This window comes from Clarias gariepinus, chromosome 6, assembly GCF_024256425.1.
Source record: "Clarias gariepinus isolate MV-2021 ecotype Netherlands chromosome 6, CGAR_prim_01v2, whole genome shotgun sequence".
Classification (NCBI taxonomy): Eukaryota; Metazoa; Chordata; class Actinopteri; order Siluriformes; family Clariidae; genus Clarias; species Clarias gariepinus.
In genome coordinates, this window is record NC_071105.1 from 36,394,866 (window position 1) to 36,413,480 (window position 18,615).

Consider the following 18,615-nt stretch of genomic DNA (forward strand, 5'->3'; position numbering starts at 1 on the left):
TTTAAGATTCTTAACTAAAACAACAACATTTAACATTCGTTTTCTCTATCGATTTATCATTTTTAGGGATGAGTGGGGCAACACGGTGGCTTAGTGTAGCACTTTCGCCTTGCACCTCCAGCAGACTCTGGGTTCGATTCCCACCTCAGGTCTGCGTGCATGAAGTTTGCATGTTCTCCTCATGCTTGGTGGGTTTCCTCCGGATATTCCGGTTTCCTCCCAAAGACATGCAGATTAGGATAATTGCCATTCCCAAAGTTTCCACCATTAAATATACCTTCACACTGGTTCCCTAGGTTACCAACTAGACTTACCATCAGTCAAACACAGTTGGGAAGGTTTTTTTAACCAAATACCTAAGGAACAGACAGGTCTTTAGTCGTCATTTAAAGATGTATGACCCAGTGACTCGACTGTTCATTCCACCACCTAGGTGCCAAAAGAGAAAACATTCTGGATGCATGTGTTCCTCGTTCCCGTAAACGTGGTGGAACCAGATCAGAGGGAACGTGGCGCAGAGCAGAGTTGATGCAGGCAGCTACAGGAAACCGGTGGAGGGACTGGTGTGGGGGAATTTATGGAGGTTTAAAACAAGTCGTGCAGCCACATTCTGGATCAACTGTAGAGGACGAAACTAACAGGGGACTAAACAAGCACCTGAGTAGCCTGTGTGGAGGGAAATGGACAAGTTCTTCTCTTGTGTTTAAAGAAGAAATCGAGTAAAGGTGAGCAATGCGGGAGGAAAAGCACAGACCAGAGTTACCCCAAGGTTGCAGACACTGACAGAAGGAGTGATGCGAGAGTTGTCCAGGAAGATCATAAGGTCGCGACAGGGGGATGAATCACTGGGATGTACTGCACAGTAGTTCGGTTTTGCTGAGATTAAGTTTCATTTGATGAGCCGCCATCCAGGATGAGATGCAGGTAGAAAAGTGAGTATCTGAGGGAGAAAAAAAAAAGGTGAGTGTTATGAAAATCCGCCCGAGGATACTGTGTGACCTCATCGAGAGATCGGGTATGGAAGTAGAACAGAAGACGACCACATACGTGGCTCCCTTTTCTTCTTGCTACCAGCCTTGCTAACATTCTTGTGACCCATGGTAACAAAACCATGTAAACACACTTTTCTTGGCTTTCCATTGACGCAAACAAGATTTGAGCGGTGTTCGGTTCGGCTCGGTTCAGTCACTCGTATGCCTGAAAATGCCTCGTAAGTCGAGGCGAATGTTTTCACAAAGTTTCAGTTCTTTATGAGGCGGGGCGCTCGTATGTCAAGGTACCACTGTACAAAGCATGTTCTTAGACTGTGGGAGGAAACTGGCGTACCTAGAGGAAACTTGGGTTTCATAGCCGTAAAGAAAAAAATTGTGAGAGGAAACATTGCTAACCGCTGATACTAGATACTGTAGATGTGTAAATGCACGAAAGAGAAAGATATAAAATAGTGTTTTTCACACATGACCCAACTCAACAGTCTGTCTAATTTAATACACACAAAACAGGAGGAGAAGGGGTGGGTCTGACCAGGGCATATAATACCCGAATAGAGCATTCTGCAAAATTGTTCTCTATAATGAGAGAAACACACACACACACACACACACACACACACAGAAACAAACCAAAAATAGGAATGCTGGTGTCACAGGACTGGGCAGGTCCATAAGGTGCTGGCAGTAAAGCAGATTACCCAGCATGCCACTGCCTCCATTCTCTCAAACACACACTTGACTGGAGACATCGAGAGGGACAACACACACTGCTGTGCAGAGGGTGAGTGTGTGTGTTATTTATAACTAATCCGATACGTTCATTCAACTAACCTGCTTGAAACTTGTTTCTTTCAGTCTAACCAGTCATGTTGTTTCTGATCTCTAATATAAAATAACCAGTCGTGAACACAAAGTCGCGTGAGTGAGACAAACTCTCCTCGTTTTTAAGCTGATTAGGCTGCACGGACTAACCCCGTGCGCTTCCTGTGTGCGCTCGTGCTGAGACAGTAACCGATCAATTAACTCATTAAAACGACGAGGTCCGAGTAATTAGCGCGCGTGCTCCAGATCGGCAGCAGGTGCTCGCGCGCGGTTTTTATTTTATTTTTATTTTGCCTGTTTTTCCCTCGTGCGCTGTCTCCTGTGGAGCGGGGCGTGTGCGGCGCGCGCGCGCTGGTGCGTGCATCTGTGGGCGCGAGGCGTGAAATAAACGCGCAGCTGTGATGCCACTGACCCGAAAACACACACAGACACACAGGGCGTGTACACATACTTTTTTTTTTTTTCTAAAAAGTCACACCCTATCCTTAATGATGTCTTTTCTTAAGGTTGATTATTAATTTCTTAAGTAATTTTATTTACACTGAACAATTTTAATGCAAACCCCTTTAAGTTAAAGTTATTTATTGTATTTCTTACAATATTTTTTATATGCAAGGATTTAATTTTGCCTTATTTAACAAGCAGAAGACTGAATGCATTATAAAGTGTTAAGTAATTATTGTGTCTTACTTTGTTAAATGTATTGATGTGAACATAACACTTATATTTCATACTAACTAAAGTAAATGGTGATGCTGGAAAATAGTTTGTAGAAATAGTTAAAAGGTTAAAAATCATCTGATCAGCATTAATGTAATCTCATATATTATTATTTCAGGTTGAAGCCCACGTACATGTCTGTCTGTCTTTCTGTACGGCAGAACTCTCTGTCTAACTTATAAATACAAATAAATACAATATTGTAAGATTGAGTATCTTATGCCTTCTCATTCGGAGAGTAAATCACAGATGAGGAACAGAAAAAGTAGATCGGATAAAGATGAAGTTTTGTCTTAAAACAACTAACTTAATAATTAATATCTATTGTTGCGGGTGCTTGTTCACATTGAGACAATAGCGCATTAGAAGCTTATTTTAAAGTAGATTATTAAATCCAACACATACAGTAACTGTTCATAACATCGCTTTTACTCAACATTTTGAATTCACTGATGGTGCAGGTTAAACTTCAGTTAGATATCCGAGTACTGCAAAAGTTTCATTAAACTTAACATGTCGAGCGGTTGATTTAAGATGCGCCCACAGTTTGACACATGCACGGTACGCTGTCCAAACTTACACAGGTTTAATGTCCGGAAGATACCTAATGGCTGGCAAAGATTCATTAGATTCTGTCTGGCAGGTTTTGTGTGATGCTGTGACAAAATATGGCTGGACAGACATACAGTACATGCATACAGAAAATGTTCTGAGGCTGGTTTCGGGTACTTCAGTATATGCAATGTAAAGATATCAATGACGGAGTAAGTTCACAGAGTTCAGACAAAACCTTTCTTTTATTTATATAAATAATAAGCCAGTAACACTTTGTTTGCTGTAATTCCACATTTTAAACAGTTACAGTTAATACATTGAGTTTGTATATGCATTTTTTAAAATTGGAATTTGTTTACTAAAAAAAAATTCTAAATGCTTTCATTAGCAAAAAACAAAATAGACAGAGGACAAAAATTCTATCTACACAGTATTTGTTGTTAAAGTAGCTCAGTGTGTTAAGGCCCTGAGTTACTGAGCTACTGGTCGGCGTTTCGAATCCCAGTTCCACCAGATTGTTTGGCCCTAAGGAAGGCTGTTAACCCTGAGATTGCATGTTCTCCCAGTGCTTGTTATCCCAGGTTGGTTTCTTGGGGAATTCTTTTAGGATTGACAATTTCAACTTGCCTGTAGTCTATGATTAGGTATGAATGTGTAAGTGTGCATCTCAGTAAAAAAAAAAAAAAAAAAAAAAAGGAAATAGTTAAATAATGCTAGGTTGATATTAAAATTTATGACACAGGAGTATATGCATTTACAAAGTTGATTTATTGTAGGAACAAGGACAAGGTGTCAATATGTGAAAACCTTGAATGAATTATACATTTAATGTATGTGCGTGTGTGTTTATATAAAGCTGCATTTTTTAAATCAAAAATCTAATGTAAGACCAGGGATTCTTTAACACAGTCCGATTTGCTGTTTTTCCATGTCTAAACACGTCCGATTTATTTTGTAACCTCTCAGTCGTGGCAAAATAATGCTACCTCTAGTTCCGTTGAGTGTTCCACATGTCAGGAGGAATGCTTACACGTAGGCTATTTTATCCACATCATGCGATCCCGGTGCTCTGGTACAGTATTTTAGACATGTGTGAAGGTTCTGAGTCAGATGAAAGATAACTCGCATTCCCCTGCTCCGTGCTAAAAGCCTCCCCTCGAGTCACGCTGATCAGTCCTGCAGTGGAAACGCCACCCTGTTACAGAGCGCCAATACTTTATTACAGCTTTAAAACCAGCCACTGTGAGAGATCTCGTTCCGCTTAATGCCCCTGTGATCGCTGAAGGGCTGGAGTTTGTACACAGATGTACACCAGTCCGGTACGATACGAGCCAACAGACAGTGTAGAGGAGAAAACAAGTGAAGCTGTGGTGTAGAGTGACCTGCATCAAGTATAAAAACAACACCATTAAAGGTACGATCAAGGTTTTTTAATTCAGCAGATTTTTTCCTAGATTTTCGTTATTTTAGCTGCAATTATTTATTTTTCTCAAAGGAAAATCTCTAGTTTTTGTGTCACTGAAGACTCAACGTAGTGCTGGTGTTTGTGCTTTGTATTTTTTGTTGTTTGTTTGTTTTTAGGTTTGCAACAGATCACAGGTTCAGATCAAAGACTGTTTTTTTATTTTTTTTTATTTGCTGTTTTAAACAAAAGAGGATACTCGCATTCGAACTTCGAACAAAAAAAAATCATGATGCTACATATCGCAATTAAATTTAATAAATAAGTTTTAAATATTTATCTTTTTGGGTGAAATAAAAAATTGGTATTTGGTGGATTATACAGTAAAACATTTTACTAATTTTAGTGAAACAAAGTGTATGCATTTAAAAAAAGCTATATTAAAATTAAGCCTCGCACCTCAAAGGTCGGGGTTCGATTCCTGCCTCAGGGTCTGTGTGCATGGAGTACAAAAGCTTTCAGACTAATTGGTGTTCCCAAATTGTTGTGTGTGTGCGCGCCCTGCTTTGGATTAGCACTCTGTTTATGATGTACCTCGCCTTGTCCCTTTAATCTCCTGGGATAGACTCCAGGCCCACCGCGACCCTGTACATAGGATAAGCGGGATTGTTAGTGTAATCTGGCAACCCTTGCACATGACGGAGAGAGTGAGCGCAAATAGAGCGCCAAACATCTGACTACATGTCAGACATACATCTGTTTAATCTTTACCCTAAGGTTCACATGTGTGGGGAGAGATCCGTATTGACCAACTATGGGCCGTTACACCACTAGTGTGAATTTAGGCAAATTGATGTTCCCAAATTTTCTGTAGTACTGCCTGTCTGTGTATGTAATGGATTGTCATTCTGTCCAGGGTGTACTGTCTCCGCTTCAGGCCCCCAAGACCCTGTACACAGGATAAGCGATATACTGTAGAGGATGAAGGAATTACGTAAGTCTAGTAATGATGTTTGGATATTTGTGGTGTTTGGGTGAATTTCAGCACTTTATGAGCTGGATTGTGTTAGTGTAATCTGGCAACCTTGGGACGGCAGAGAGCGCAGATATACAGTAACATCATACAGTGAGTGTAAAACTGAACTGCAATTAAATAAATGAAGTTTTACATGTGGCTGAACCTTCGGTCAACCCTGTCTGGGTTGTTTTTCGAATGTGTCCGAACTCTTGGGTTTACACCCACCTCCCACAAAATTGCCCCCAAGTGTGAATGTGTGTAAGCGTTTCCAAGATATGAAGATCACCAGGTCGAGCGTGACCTGGACCGTGATAAAGATTTTACTGAAGAGGCGAAATAAGTGCCTAGAACTTATCATCTAATTAAGTGTTTTTTGGTGATTTGGCTTCAAAGCTAACACACAGGCTGTAAATGTTTGGTTATCAGCAGATTCTCAAAAGGCAGCGCATGTTGACGTCAGTGCTGTGATTTAGAACTACAAAGGCGAAATTCTGCGACTATAATCAGCAAAGCAAAAACATTTTCATAACTGATTTTCATAACTGACTCGTGCGTAGATTAGCTTCAGTAGGACATCGGAACCGACATCTCCAGGCACCTTTTGGAAAACACTGACACAAGCATGGAGCAGGAGGATCTGACTGAAAGGGACCTGACCCTGACCGTGCTGCTCCCGGAGGGACGCGAGAAAACAGTCACAGTTCACGGCAGGTGAGAGAGAGCGAGAGATGGGAAGAATGTGAGAGTAATGAGTAACTCGAGTGGAATGCAGACACCATGGGATAACGTGTGTGTGTGTGTGTGTGTGTGTGTGTGTGTGTGTGTGTGTGTGTGTGTGTGTGTGTGTGTGTTCCTACAGTAAACCAGTGATGGATGTGCTGGTCATTCTGTGCGCTCGGTACCGCCTGAACCCCTCAGACCATGTGATCGAGCTTTTTTCCACCAATCACAACAAGCTCAAGTTCAAGCCCAGCTCTCTGATTGGCTCTCTGGAAGCTGAGCTCGTTGTGCTGAAACCCAAACGAAGTGACGTCAGAAAGACGCCGAACGTTCCCGTGGTGAGCTACGACGAACCGAAACCATCCGTAACCTTCATCTTGTTGTGAATGCACGCGCTCGTATTTCCCTGTAAATAAGTACAGGGTGATTCACTTGAAAGAGGCCCCGAATATTCTGTAATAACTGAATGATGAAAAAAAAATGCTAAATACTTTGTGTAATTGACGGATGTGTAATCGATTGCATAACGAATTTGCGCGACGAAGTTGCATGTCACCGCGACGTGTCCTGTGAATAACACTTTTCGAGGGTGGGTCAGGAACACCATATTACTTCCTGCATTCACACTGACACTGAATTGGTGACCCGATAGGTTCACACTACAGAGTGCAACCACATATGCAGGTGTACATAATCACCCTGATGAGAAGTTGAGTGACTGAGTGAAGCGGTCAGCATTAAACCGTACACTATGTTCTGTTTTTCGTTCAGATGATTTTGTCCTAGTTATTACACAATATTCGGGGCCTCTTTCGAGTGAATCACCCTGTCTAATAATCTTGTATATAATTCATCTGTTTTAATTCTAAGAAATATTCGATAAATTTGACTAGATTTAAAGTATTTTTACGTGCCAAGGTATGGCAGTGTATAGCTACTGTAATATTAATGTTAAAAAAACAACAACAACAAGTTAACGGAATAACACAAGCTTGTATTCTGGAAGTTCCCCAACATTAAATATAGCTATAAGCTGATATAAAGTATGACATTTTGTTACGTTAATTAATATAAACCTTGTATTTATTTGCAAATTGCTGTAAAATAAGTGAAATGAAACTACTTGACACATGCTTTACATTTTCATTATCATTACATTCTTTAATTTATCAGTTAATTATCATTTTGTTTTTGACTAATTTAACCTGTCAGGCCACAGTGCGTCTGATGATAAACTACAGGAAGTCCCATAAGGCCGTGGTGAGAGTCAGTCCCAGGGTTCCCCTGGCCGAGTTGATGCCTGTCGTGTGCGAGAAGTGCGAGATGGATCCAAACACCACTGTGCTGTTGAGGGACGGCCAATCAGAAGAGCCGCTGGATTTGACCAAAACGCTTAACGACTACGGCATCAGAGACGTGTATGTGAAAGGTAATTCATCATGGAGCATGAAGTTCTGGAACCTGTTGGGGAACCAAAACTGGTTTGCATTTCCAATATTTAAACTAACAGCAGTGGTAAGAAAAATGTCCTCAGGTTTAGAGAGAGAGAGGGAGGAGAGACATTGTCTGAAGCTAACATTCGGGCGAGGAGAGCAATTATCAGTAAGCATGACACAGTTCCTGGACTGTCTAGTAGGAATTAAAAAGATTCCTGGAATGAAAATCAGCCCTGGTTTCTCAGATGGTAACCTGGTCCTTTGATTCCCATATAGGATTTTTTTTAATGTTGTTTTTTTCTCATTCTTTCCCAGCTGTTTCAAGTTCTCCACCTGCCCCAGCAACACCGACTGCGGAAGGTACTGAAACACACAAACATCTCTAATCGCAATATAACTGGATGTGAAATTAAAATAGAAATGATTTATTCTCTTTGCAAACATACTAATGTAAAGAGGTGATGTAATGTTTAATTAATAAAATAATGACATCTGCACAGAGCGTTTTTCTGCCAGTCACGCACTCAACTCACTCACTGATGATTGTTTCCGTGCTTCATGCTTTAACGTTTCGAAAGATCATGAAATTAGCAAGAAATACTTCATTTGCCGTGAGATCTAAACTTATCTCATGTATTTACTATTTCGTCTATGAAAGAAGTGCCATCGTTGCTTCTTGTAAAACTTTAGAAGTGTGCGTATGCTTTGAGTGAAGATGAAAGCCTGCAGGTCGTTTCATGTCTTTGTGAGTCAAACTGCAAAATACATCACTGTTCAGTTACATACACACTTTACTGGACAGCAATTTTTTGTTTTTGTTTGTCTGTCCAGATGGCGAGAAGGACAAGTTAGTGACGCAGGACAAAGTCCTAGAGGAGAAAGAAAACCGAGGATTCCTCAGCTTGTTCAGGAGAAGCAAGAAATCTGCTGAAAAGGTCTGTTCCATCTCACCTTGTGGCTCACCATGAACTGCAATGAATAATTAACTGGTACTGTAATCTCAGTTGTTGCGTGAGGCTCCTCCCATGTGTCTCAGATGTTTAGCCAGCGAGATATACTGTAAATATCGCATTTCCTGTTGAACATGCCATAAAAATGAATGTTGAGTCTTTAATCATCCAGTTTCCCCCGAGCAGAATTTGGGTGTTCCTTTAAAGCACTTCTGTATCTGCTTCAGACATCTGATTAGCCAGAACATTTTCCTGTTTCCTGATCCACCCTGTTTTTTTTTGTTTTTTTTTCACCCCAATTTATCTGACTCTTTCTCTGCTTGGGACCGTAGAACTCCAACACCATTAGCGCTCCCACCTCGCTGGTGCTGAAAGATCCGCCTGTAAAGAATACAGCAAACTCCACCTCGTCCACGGAGTCCTCTGAAATGCCCAAGAAGAGACGGGCGCCACAGCCTCCCAGCATGCCCGGCTCCCAGGGCGTAACCAGTGAACCGAGTGCTAATCAAAAAGCCACGCTGCCGTCCAGCGATAATGAAAAACAGGTGCGTAGTCTTGAGCAGGAATGTACAAACATTTGAGTGAAAGCATATTAGCATGTTATTAGAATGTTTAACGGCGCTCTGATAACAAAAGCCTCAGATTTGTGTTGAAAAATAATTCTTCAATGGCCAATGAGGATGTAGTCCTGTAACACCTACGCAGAAGCAGCTGACTAATAATAGAGAGCTGCTCGAACGGCCACCACAAATGCAGTTGGCCAATGACGAAGCAGTATTTTAACATTACAGTAAAACCTCGGTTCGCGAGTAACGCGGTTTGCGAGTGTTTCGCAAGACGAGCAAAGATTTTAAATAAATTCTGTCTTGGAAAATGAGCAAGTCTTGGTTTACGAGTCCAGAGTATTATGTACCACGCATGCGCTTCTTGTTTCTTCTTGTTCGTCACGTGGTTTTTCTCTCTCTTGCGCTGCGGAAGTGGTTAATCGTTTTCCTTGCTGGGTCTTGGTGCGCGTCTTTTACTGGTATAATCAACATCCGTGAACGCATTTTCTTCCTCAGCCTGTTGTGTGGAAGATGTGTTGGACTAATGGTACTTAGTTATTAACCTAGTTAACCCAGTGTAAGTATGTATCCAATGTTGTAAACATTAAAGCACTTTTTGTAAGTCGCTCTGGATAAGAGCGTCTGCCAAATGCCTAAATGTAAATGTGTGTGTGTGTGTGTGTGTGTAATTTGACACCATGCCGGTTCACACACATACTCGCCTAGTGTGTGTGTGTGTGTTTGTGAATCAGCACGGTGTCAAATCACGCACGCACGCACACACATAACGACAGGCCCGAACACACACACATCATTTGCTCCCTCAGCCTGTCATTGTGTGTGTGTGTGTGCGCGTAATTTGACACTGTGCCGGTTCTCTCTCTCTCTCTCTCTCCTTTAGTGTGTTTGTGAATCAGCACGGTGTGCGCATACCTACACATAACGACAGACCCAAACACTCACGTATAAACGCATAAACGGAAACACTTATCTGTCTGGATTTATTTTCACTTTAATTTAAAGTTAAAGTGTAGGTTAATTCGTTTAATTTTTACTATATATTTTGTGTTAATTATTTTATGTATTTATTTTTTGGGGCTGTGGAACGAATAATTTGAGTTTCCATTATTTCTTATGGGAAATTACATTTAGTTAACGAGTGTTTTGGAATATGAGCCTGCTTCCGGAATGAATTATGCTCGTAATCCAAGGTTCCACTGTAGTTCAAAAGCAGCTGGCCAATGAGAGCTGCTTAAACACTCTCAGCAAAGCAGTTGGCCAATGAGGCAGCAGCACTGTAAGACCCACTTAAAATCAACTGGTCAATGAGGAAGTAGAACTGTAGCATCTGCCTAATGAGAAAGCTGCTCGAAAATCGATCACAAAATCATTTGGCCAATTAGGACGAAAAACTGATCAGTGAAGGAAAAATGGAGAAACTGCATTGCATGTATATGTATTTATATCTTATACCAGATTTAGTCATTTTTTCAGATATATCAAGTTTACATTTTTAGGGAAGGCTTTCCACTACATTTGCATGTGTGTGGTTTCCAGGGTGTGCTGAGTCGCCTCTCGTCCACTGAGGCGTCTCTTAAGAAGAATAAACGTAGGGCTCCGCCCCCTCCAGCCACAAGCCCCTCCCTCCCAGACTCCTCTGATAAAGGTACAGTCTACACCATTCATAGCTCCTCTTGTACACTGGTTCATTATTCATATAGAAGTAGAAAGGGAAATGTCAGGCTTTCTACATAGATCAGTAAGAGTTGGCTTTGTGCCTCTGTGCTTGTGTGCAGACACTGTCCTGCCAGGAGGGGGCGCTTAGGAGACAACACTGCTCCATCACTGTTGCTTCTGTCTTATTGTCCAGCTCACTGGTGAAGGGCAGATCCTCTCTCCTCCTCCTCCTCCTCATCCTCTGCCTGGGCATTTCTCTATGTCAGCTTTGTCACTTTTCTGTCATGTCCGTGTCAGTATCAGCCACGTTATCCATCCTGCACTCGCACTGCGTGCCACGTGTGTGTCGGAGACGTTGATCCGGGATCAGGACCTGTCTGTCTCATTCTAATCACCATGAATGAATTGGAAAGGACTAGAACTATTCAGAGATGTTCAGCGCTGTTAGCGGTGGTGCGGTTTGACACGTCATTGATGTCATATTAAAATCGATTAATTTTAAAAACGGAAATGAAACAAACCTAGTAAAGAAGGCCACGAATTGCAGGCCGTTCGTTTTTTAACACTAGATTATTCATATATAACAAGTGTGTTCCTAGGAGGGTGTATAGAAACATGATCTATTTTAAAAGGTTGTCAGATACTACGGTATATATTTAAGCACAGAATTGTAAAATTAATATATGCTTTGTAACCTCATGAAGCATTTATTTTTCTTTAATCCAAAGATCTAAAACGATTGCCTTTAAAGTGCCTTCTAAATATCACTGTCTTTGTTGAAACAGTTAATCAGTAGTATAAGCCGTGACAAGCATCTGTTTGGCCAATTATTGACATTTTGCTTTAATTAAATATTGATTGATCCCCTGTTCTATTCCGGTCCAACTTCACCTTGTCATTGTTACCTTTTCTATATTTCACACTAAAAAAACAGGACTGTGTTTTATTATAATAAATAATAATTTATCTACTTTTCTGTTTGGTTTGTTGTTAATTTTTTATTTTATACTTTTTGTTTATTTTGCTTTTTTTTTAAGATGTCATCTTTGCTTTGATGTGCTTAAAGCCTTGTGGTCATTGTTTTTCTTGCATTTCTATATATATTTTATATATATATATATATATTTTTTGTTGCTTTTGTTCAGTGCCATGTCTGTCATTAACACCAATAAAAATTTAATATTAACTAGGAAAAAAAGGGAAATTGCAAATATTTGAGTTATACAGTTATAAAAGTTTACCAACTCTAAATGGATTTGCTGTATCTCAGTTGTAGTGGGTCAAAACTTTACATACAGTACAATTGGTGGACTTTGCCTTTAAACAGCATGGGAAATTCCCCCCAAAATTGTCATAGCTTTAGATTATGATGAGCTAATGGAAATATTCTAAAATATTTTAAGATGCACCTTCTTTGTTTGACAACATGAGAAAATCAAAAGAAATCAGCCAAGACCTCGGAAGAAAAAAAAATGTGGATCTCCACAAGTCTGGTTCATCAAGTCTTACAAGTAAATTCCAAATGCCATAAGGTACCAGGTACAACTTTACGAATAACACTGTGAAAGTATAAACACCGTAGGACCACTCGGCCATCCTACCGCTTAGGAAGGAGAATCGTTCTGTTTCATAGAGGTCAGATGGTTTCATAGATGTATTTTGGTGCAAAAAGTACAAAACAATCCCAGAACAACAGCATCTGATCTGATGAAACAAGATCATTATGACTGGATTAAAAAGTTGGAGGCTTGTAAGAGGATTACCACTATAAAAACCGTAAAACATGGGGTTGGTAGCATCATGTTATGTGGCGCTTTGCTCCAGGAGGGACTGGTTGTTAGTTAGGCTTTTGGGTACTTCTGTTGAGGGTTCACCACAGCGGCCCATCTGATCCATACACAACTTGGCACAGGTTTTTTACGCCCAATGCCGCTCCTGATGCAACCCGGCACTGCATCCACTGGCTGGGGTTTGGGAATTGGGTGGGAATTAAGTCTAAGAATATTATGTTAATATATTGAAGCAATATCTCAAGTAATTAGCCAGAAATTTAAAACTTGATAAAACTGTGGTAAAATGCTTTGGCTTAAGAAGACTAAATTCAAGTTATTTAAATGGCCCTGACCTCAATTCTATAAAAAAAATAAGTTGCTACAATTCCAGCAACTTACTGTAAGAAGCTGGTGGAAGGCGACCTAAAACATTTAAACCCAGTTAAACGGTTTAAATTCAATATTACAAAATACTAACTAAAGTGTATGTAAAATTCGGACCCACTGGGAATGTCAGGCAAGAAATAAGGCTGAAATATTTTCTCTTTGTGCTATTATTCTGACATTTCAAATTTTTTAGATAAAGTTATGACTAGAAACTGACCTAAGACTTACTTGGATGAAATGTCAGGAATTGTGAAAAATTATGTTTAAATGTACAAAGATGTCTGTAAACCTCTGACTTCAACTGTACATACATTATGGGTTTTATTATTTTTTTAATGTAATGATGTATAAATACTATAAATGTAAAGAGGAAAGATTAGGACCGATTAAGACACAGGGTGAAAGGTTAGAACAAAGTCATATGTTTTGCTTTTTAGAGGACGATTCTAATGAAGACCAATCCTGCTCATCTGTTCCATCATCCCCTCTAATGACCGAGGTCCTGGCTGAATTTAATGGCAGAATGAAAAGCATGGATCATGGAGACATCTGGTTTGATTGGTATTTCAAGACATTTCTCAATCTATTCTCGATGACATAAATCCCAAATGTGGTTCAGACAAAAATGTTTCTGTACAACCCTTTGAAGACCAATTTATTTGAAGGAACGTTACACTAGTTTGGGCAAATTTCAGTCATTCCACTGAATTTGGCACAATTTCTAAGAAACATAATGAAGTTTGGATCTTCACTGATGCAGAGCGAGTGTTCAATGTGATCCTCGCTTCATCATTACCCAGTGGTTTTTGTGCAGTGATGCTTGTGAGAAGCCTCTCCAGCTACTTCATTATACAGCTCTCCTGCTGGTTTTGCTTTCATTGATCCTGCCCTTTCATCATCTTCTCTCTTTAGGTCTGTTACAAGTTCACCTCCAGCATCGAACCTTCCTCCACTGTCTGCGCCTCAGGAAAGTGATCCCGTGGTGCCCCCTGGCTGTGAGCTGCTAACACACGGCTCTCAGAGAGACGGTCTCACCACCTTCACCGTAGTGCCCCGGAGGAGACCTCAGTGCATGAGACAATACGAGGTTCTCCTCACGTTGGAGACCTTAGAGACAATTAATGGAGACACAGAAGGAAATCTGGAGTTGGGTGTTTTAGAATCCAGAGAGGTCGAGAAGATTGAGAAAGTTGAACAATTTGAAACAAATGAAGCATTTGAGAACGTTGTGGAAACAAATAAGGAGATGGGTATCGCAGATCCGTTTGAGAAATTAAATCTGAATACGGATGCAGAGAAAGAACAATCGGAGGACGGAGATGAGTTGGAAGTTCATGAGCAAGGAGACTGGATAGAGGAGTACAGAAAAAGGAGAAGAAAATTTCTAATGCATGATGATGGGAAAGAACCAAGATCATTAATGATATCTTCAAAGGTATTCAATAAAGAAACTGTGGATGATGCAGGACCATCACTACCAACAAAACTTTCAGTTTGTTGGGAAGAAGATGACACTGAAGAACAGAATCTAGAGGAAATTGGAAGTTTCGTGAAAGAGGAGACTCGTGAAGACAAAGCGGCAAAGATTTTCACTGTCCAAACCCCAAATCCTTCCAGATCTGACCCTCAGCGTGACCCTACATTCAATCCTGCATATACCCAAGACCCCTACTGGGATGTGAAGCTTTCCTCCAACACCTCTCCCTCTGACTCCGACACACCTTTCACAAGTTCTGCAAACCACTCTGGAATTCATAATCACCAACCACTTCCCGATGAGCCTACTTCGCCTCAGGTCTCAAAATCCGAACCCGACCCCAGCTTTAAGCATTCTCCTCCAAGCTCGGTTTCTCGGTTTGCTTTGGCTGTCTCCCAGAGAGTTCAGAGTCTTGGAAATGGCGTTTGTCCTTTAATTCCATCTGCACGCAAAACAACCTCTCATCCTCAAAGTCTCGGGTCTCGACAAACATCCTCTCAAAAGCTCTACTCCCAAAACTTGATCTCTGAGGAGTCCATGTCTAAGAATCCCTGCAATAAAGCTCCGCCCATTTCTGACGATCCACCATTTGTCAGTATGTCACCTCAGGCAAGGAGGCGGGCTTGGAGTTCATTTTCACGTACACAGTAAGTAAACACCTAATCCTTTTAAGTTTATTTGGAACAGCATGTGTGTGGAATTTGTAACACCAATTAACATATGAAAACTGTAAAAAAATAAAATAATAATAATTAAAATAAAAAAAGTTAATGACCAAGTCAATCTTTTTTTTTTTTTTTAATTGTTAACTCTTTATTGGTTGATTATATAGATTTGAATTTGGGATTTTACATTCACAGTCATCATAATTTGCCAATAATTCATTTTGAAACTGATTACAAGAAGATAATTTTATGACATCACAAAAGTGTTCCAACTATCATGTTTATACTATCATGGGCTGATGCGCAACTTACATGCTAACCAGAAACTTAGTTTAGCTCATCAACCTGCAAGATAACAAAAGTTTAGGCTAGTTTAAGTGCTAGCATAAAAAAATCAGTTAACCACACACACATTTTTAAAGTAAAAAAAAAAAAAAGACACTTATGAGACAACAACCGATTATAGCTACTATAATATAACCAATAACAGGAACTTACTTGTTTTACTTACATTTTCTAATCATTCTGAAGTATTCTTTCCAAGGCGCAGGATGCATGTATGTAACATACTGTATACTGTTCAAGGGGCGTTCAAGTCAAACCAGGACTTTTGATTGTACAGAATAATAGACCACCATTAATAGAGTACAATCTACCTTTATTTCTCTGTATACTACACTGATGTGCTTGGATACCATCAAGTTAGGAGGTTTTCTGCCCACTTTCTCATCTCTGCTCAAAAATGAAGATCTGGGTTCACGTGAAGCTGCAACATCTCATTTTGTTGTTTTGGTAATTAAAAAACAACACTCCAAGCCATTTCCACATGTTTGGGCAATTAAAGGAGTTCCTGGGAGGCCAGTGTTTCATCCAAGAAGAAGGCAGTCCGATCATGGTATTGAGAGAACTTTCTACCTTGATGGTGTTCAAGCACTTGTGAAACACTGGGATAAGTACATTAGTGTAGCAGAGAATTGATTATATAGAGAAAAAAGGTAGCGTTTAACCCGCATAACGGTGTTCTGTCATTCGAAAAGTCCCGGATTGACTTGAACACACCTCGTACAGTAGATTGACATGTCACGCTCATAATAGTGTCTGCCTTGTATATACACAAGTGGTTTCTTCCTTCCTCTGAGTGTATGGAAGTGTGTTTGTGTATGTTTGTAAGGAGGAAGCTCCACCTATGAGGCTGCCCGTATCCTGTATGAGTGCATTTAGAGTGTAAATATCCTCTGTGTATGTGTGTGTGTGTGTGTGTGCGCGCACATATGCATGGAAGCGGATATTAAAAATAACTTTCCATGACTTCAGAGATTATTTCTGGTATCACATGCAGTGCAGTGGTCGGGAATATACAAGTTAAACTCAAAATTTGAACTTTTAACGGAAAATAATCTACAACCCGCCTGCATGATGTAACTTGATGTGAAGCAAAGTTAATGATACCATCCTTAGTTCCTTATTGTCTTATCACCGTGTTCTACAACAGCAAAAAAAAAAAAAAGTCACATCATACGTCTACATATTGTTTATGCCTAAATGTAACAAATATTATAATGTAACCAAATTGCTTTGCGTCACCTTTAAGGCGGAATTATGAAAGATTTGATCATTTACTGTAATTAAGATTAAGATTTTACAACTTTGATGCCTTTATTTTATTGAATAATGTAGTAATTTAATTAATTAAAATATAAAATTAAATATTATTGAAATGTAGTATGTGTTTTGTTTGTTTTTGTTTACAGATTAAAGAATTTGGAGCAAAAATGAAGATCTGAGTTCAGATGAAGCTGCAACATCACGTTATGTTGTTTTGGTAATCGAAAGAAATGTTAATGATCAATAATGAAGTGTTATATCATTTAATTATGTTTTTATTTTATTTCAGTATTTCTATTATATTTTTTTTATATTGAGCATTATTGTTTGTTATAATCTAGGTACTGTATATGACCTTCGAAAAACAAACATGATTAGAAAAAATTGTAGCAATATTTTTGATTTGTATGTAAATTAAACATTTCAAGCATCTGATTTTGTATTTTTTATGAGTTTAAGCAGTAATACAGCTACACACACACACACACACATGCACAAAAAAAGCTAACATTCTAGGATTCAGTCCAATTTTCTACTCTCTTCTATGTTTATGGTTTTTAAAAATAGCCAAAGGATAGACTCGGACGTACCCCCTGTGTTGTATTTGAAATTTAAATGAAAATCATGTAAGTTGAGTCGAATCCTGTATTGCAGCGAGTTTTTTTTTTTTCCTTCCTTTTGCTCGAAGCAGGATTCATTTTTTTTTTTTTTATGCAGCAAAACCTGTTTTCCTTCCAAAATGCCCCAAGACACACACAACCCCATCTTCATGTTTTATAAATAAGAAAATACAGTACGAATAAAAGCTTAGGTTGTTCTATTAATCTGATGATGTTTAATTTAAACCCAATGAAGAAGAATTCATTTTGTCCATGAAAATAAACCGTAATGTTTTGTTCATACACCCAAGTTTTGCCGTCCAGTTGCTGTTTCATCATCTAATTCTTTAGGTTTCATTATTATTATTATTATTATTATTTGTGTACAGTATTATGAATAACAGACCATAATATTAATCTTATTAATACAAATAATATAAAGAGATCATTCATTAATCTTCAGTAACTTGAGTGTGTGAATGTGTGTGTGAATGTGTGTGTTCATGTTGCGCTGACGATCGGTCAGAAGTAACAGGAGACCCCAGATCAGGAGTAACTAAAATAATAATCTCCTCACTGGGAGCTGAACCTGAACCAGGACTGAATATTATTCATATTATTATAAGCACTAGTACACAACTGTAAATAATTTCTATAGTATGTTAGAATTGGTCATAAACGTAACCAAAAATGTCAGCAATTTGGTAGAATTTATGATCATGTGTTCTAGGGTGAGACTTACGATACAACATCACGATACTCGGGTGCCGATTCAGTTTATATTGTTTTGTCACACAGGACAGCTGTGGTGCCTGCCAATGTGTGAACAGTTGAGTGCGCCACCTGTAGGATTGTACAGGAACTGCAAAATACAGACCACCTTAAATGCAAAAATACAAATTTAGAAGTAATTTTATATTATAAAATTATAATTGGGGTCAATGGATGATGTAGTTCCCCCATATAGTGGTTAGGACTGTCGCCTTGCACCTCCAGAGTGTGGGTTCAACTCCCGCCTCAGGGTCTGTGTGCATGGAGTTTGCACGTTCTCCCCGTGCTTGGTGGGTTTCCTTCAGGTACTCTGGTTTCTTCTAAAAATGTAAAGACATGCAGATTAGGCTCATTTGTGTGTCTGTGATGGATTTGTACCCTATTAGGGTTGTACCCCGCTTCCTGCCCTAAGTCTTCTGGGATAGACCCCACCACCCCCCACCCCGGATACAGGACAAAGCGGTATAGACGATGAGTTATTGAGTAAGTGAGTGAGTTTATG

At 39.5% G+C, this 18,615-nt stretch overlaps 1 protein-coding gene across 4 annotated transcripts; it reads left to right on the plus strand.

Moving 5' to 3' along the window:
* Positions 1–1,608: 1,608 nt before the first annotated feature.
* On the plus strand, positions 1,609–17,522 carry cobll1a (cordon-bleu WH2 repeat protein-like 1a). 4 transcript variants are annotated; one of them, XM_053498958.1, is made up of 12 exons: positions 1,793–4,503; positions 5,408–5,485; positions 6,067–6,220; positions 6,369–6,567; positions 7,442–7,658; positions 7,981–8,025; positions 8,497–8,600; positions 8,948–9,160; positions 10,718–10,826; positions 13,434–13,557; positions 13,909–15,120; positions 16,890–17,521. In XM_053498958.1, the coding sequence occupies exons 3-12, from the start codon at positions 6,132–6,134 to the stop codon at positions 16,912–16,914; spliced, it is 2,337 nt and encodes a 778-aa protein (XP_053354933.1). In that variant the 5' UTR covers positions 1,793–4,503; positions 5,408–5,485; positions 6,067–6,131; the 3' UTR covers positions 16,915–17,521. The 4 variants fall into 4 exon arrangements, with proteins under 4 accessions (XP_053354932.1, XP_053354933.1, XP_053354934.1 ...); XM_053498957.1 differs by lacking the exons at positions 1,793–4,503; positions 5,408–5,485 and adding an exon at positions 1,609–1,773; XM_053498959.1 differs by lacking the exon at positions 5,408–5,485 and having other exon boundaries at positions 16,890–17,522.
* Positions 17,523–18,615: the final 1,093 nt, after the last annotated feature.

Excerpts from the sequence above, each read along its gene's own strand:
- cobll1a (XM_053498957.1), top strand. The coding sequence starts at position 6,132 with ATGGAGCAGGAGGATCTGACTGAAAGGGACCTGACCCTGACCGTGCTG. Across the intron at positions 6,568-7,441 it reads AGACGCCGAACGTTCCCGTG|GCCACAGTGCGTCTGATGAT; the intron begins GTGAGCTACGAC and ends TTAACCTGTCAG. Across the intron at positions 8,601-8,947 it reads GCAAGAAATCTGCTGAAAAG|AACTCCAACACCATTAGCGC; the intron begins GTCTGTTCCATC and ends TTGGGACCGTAG.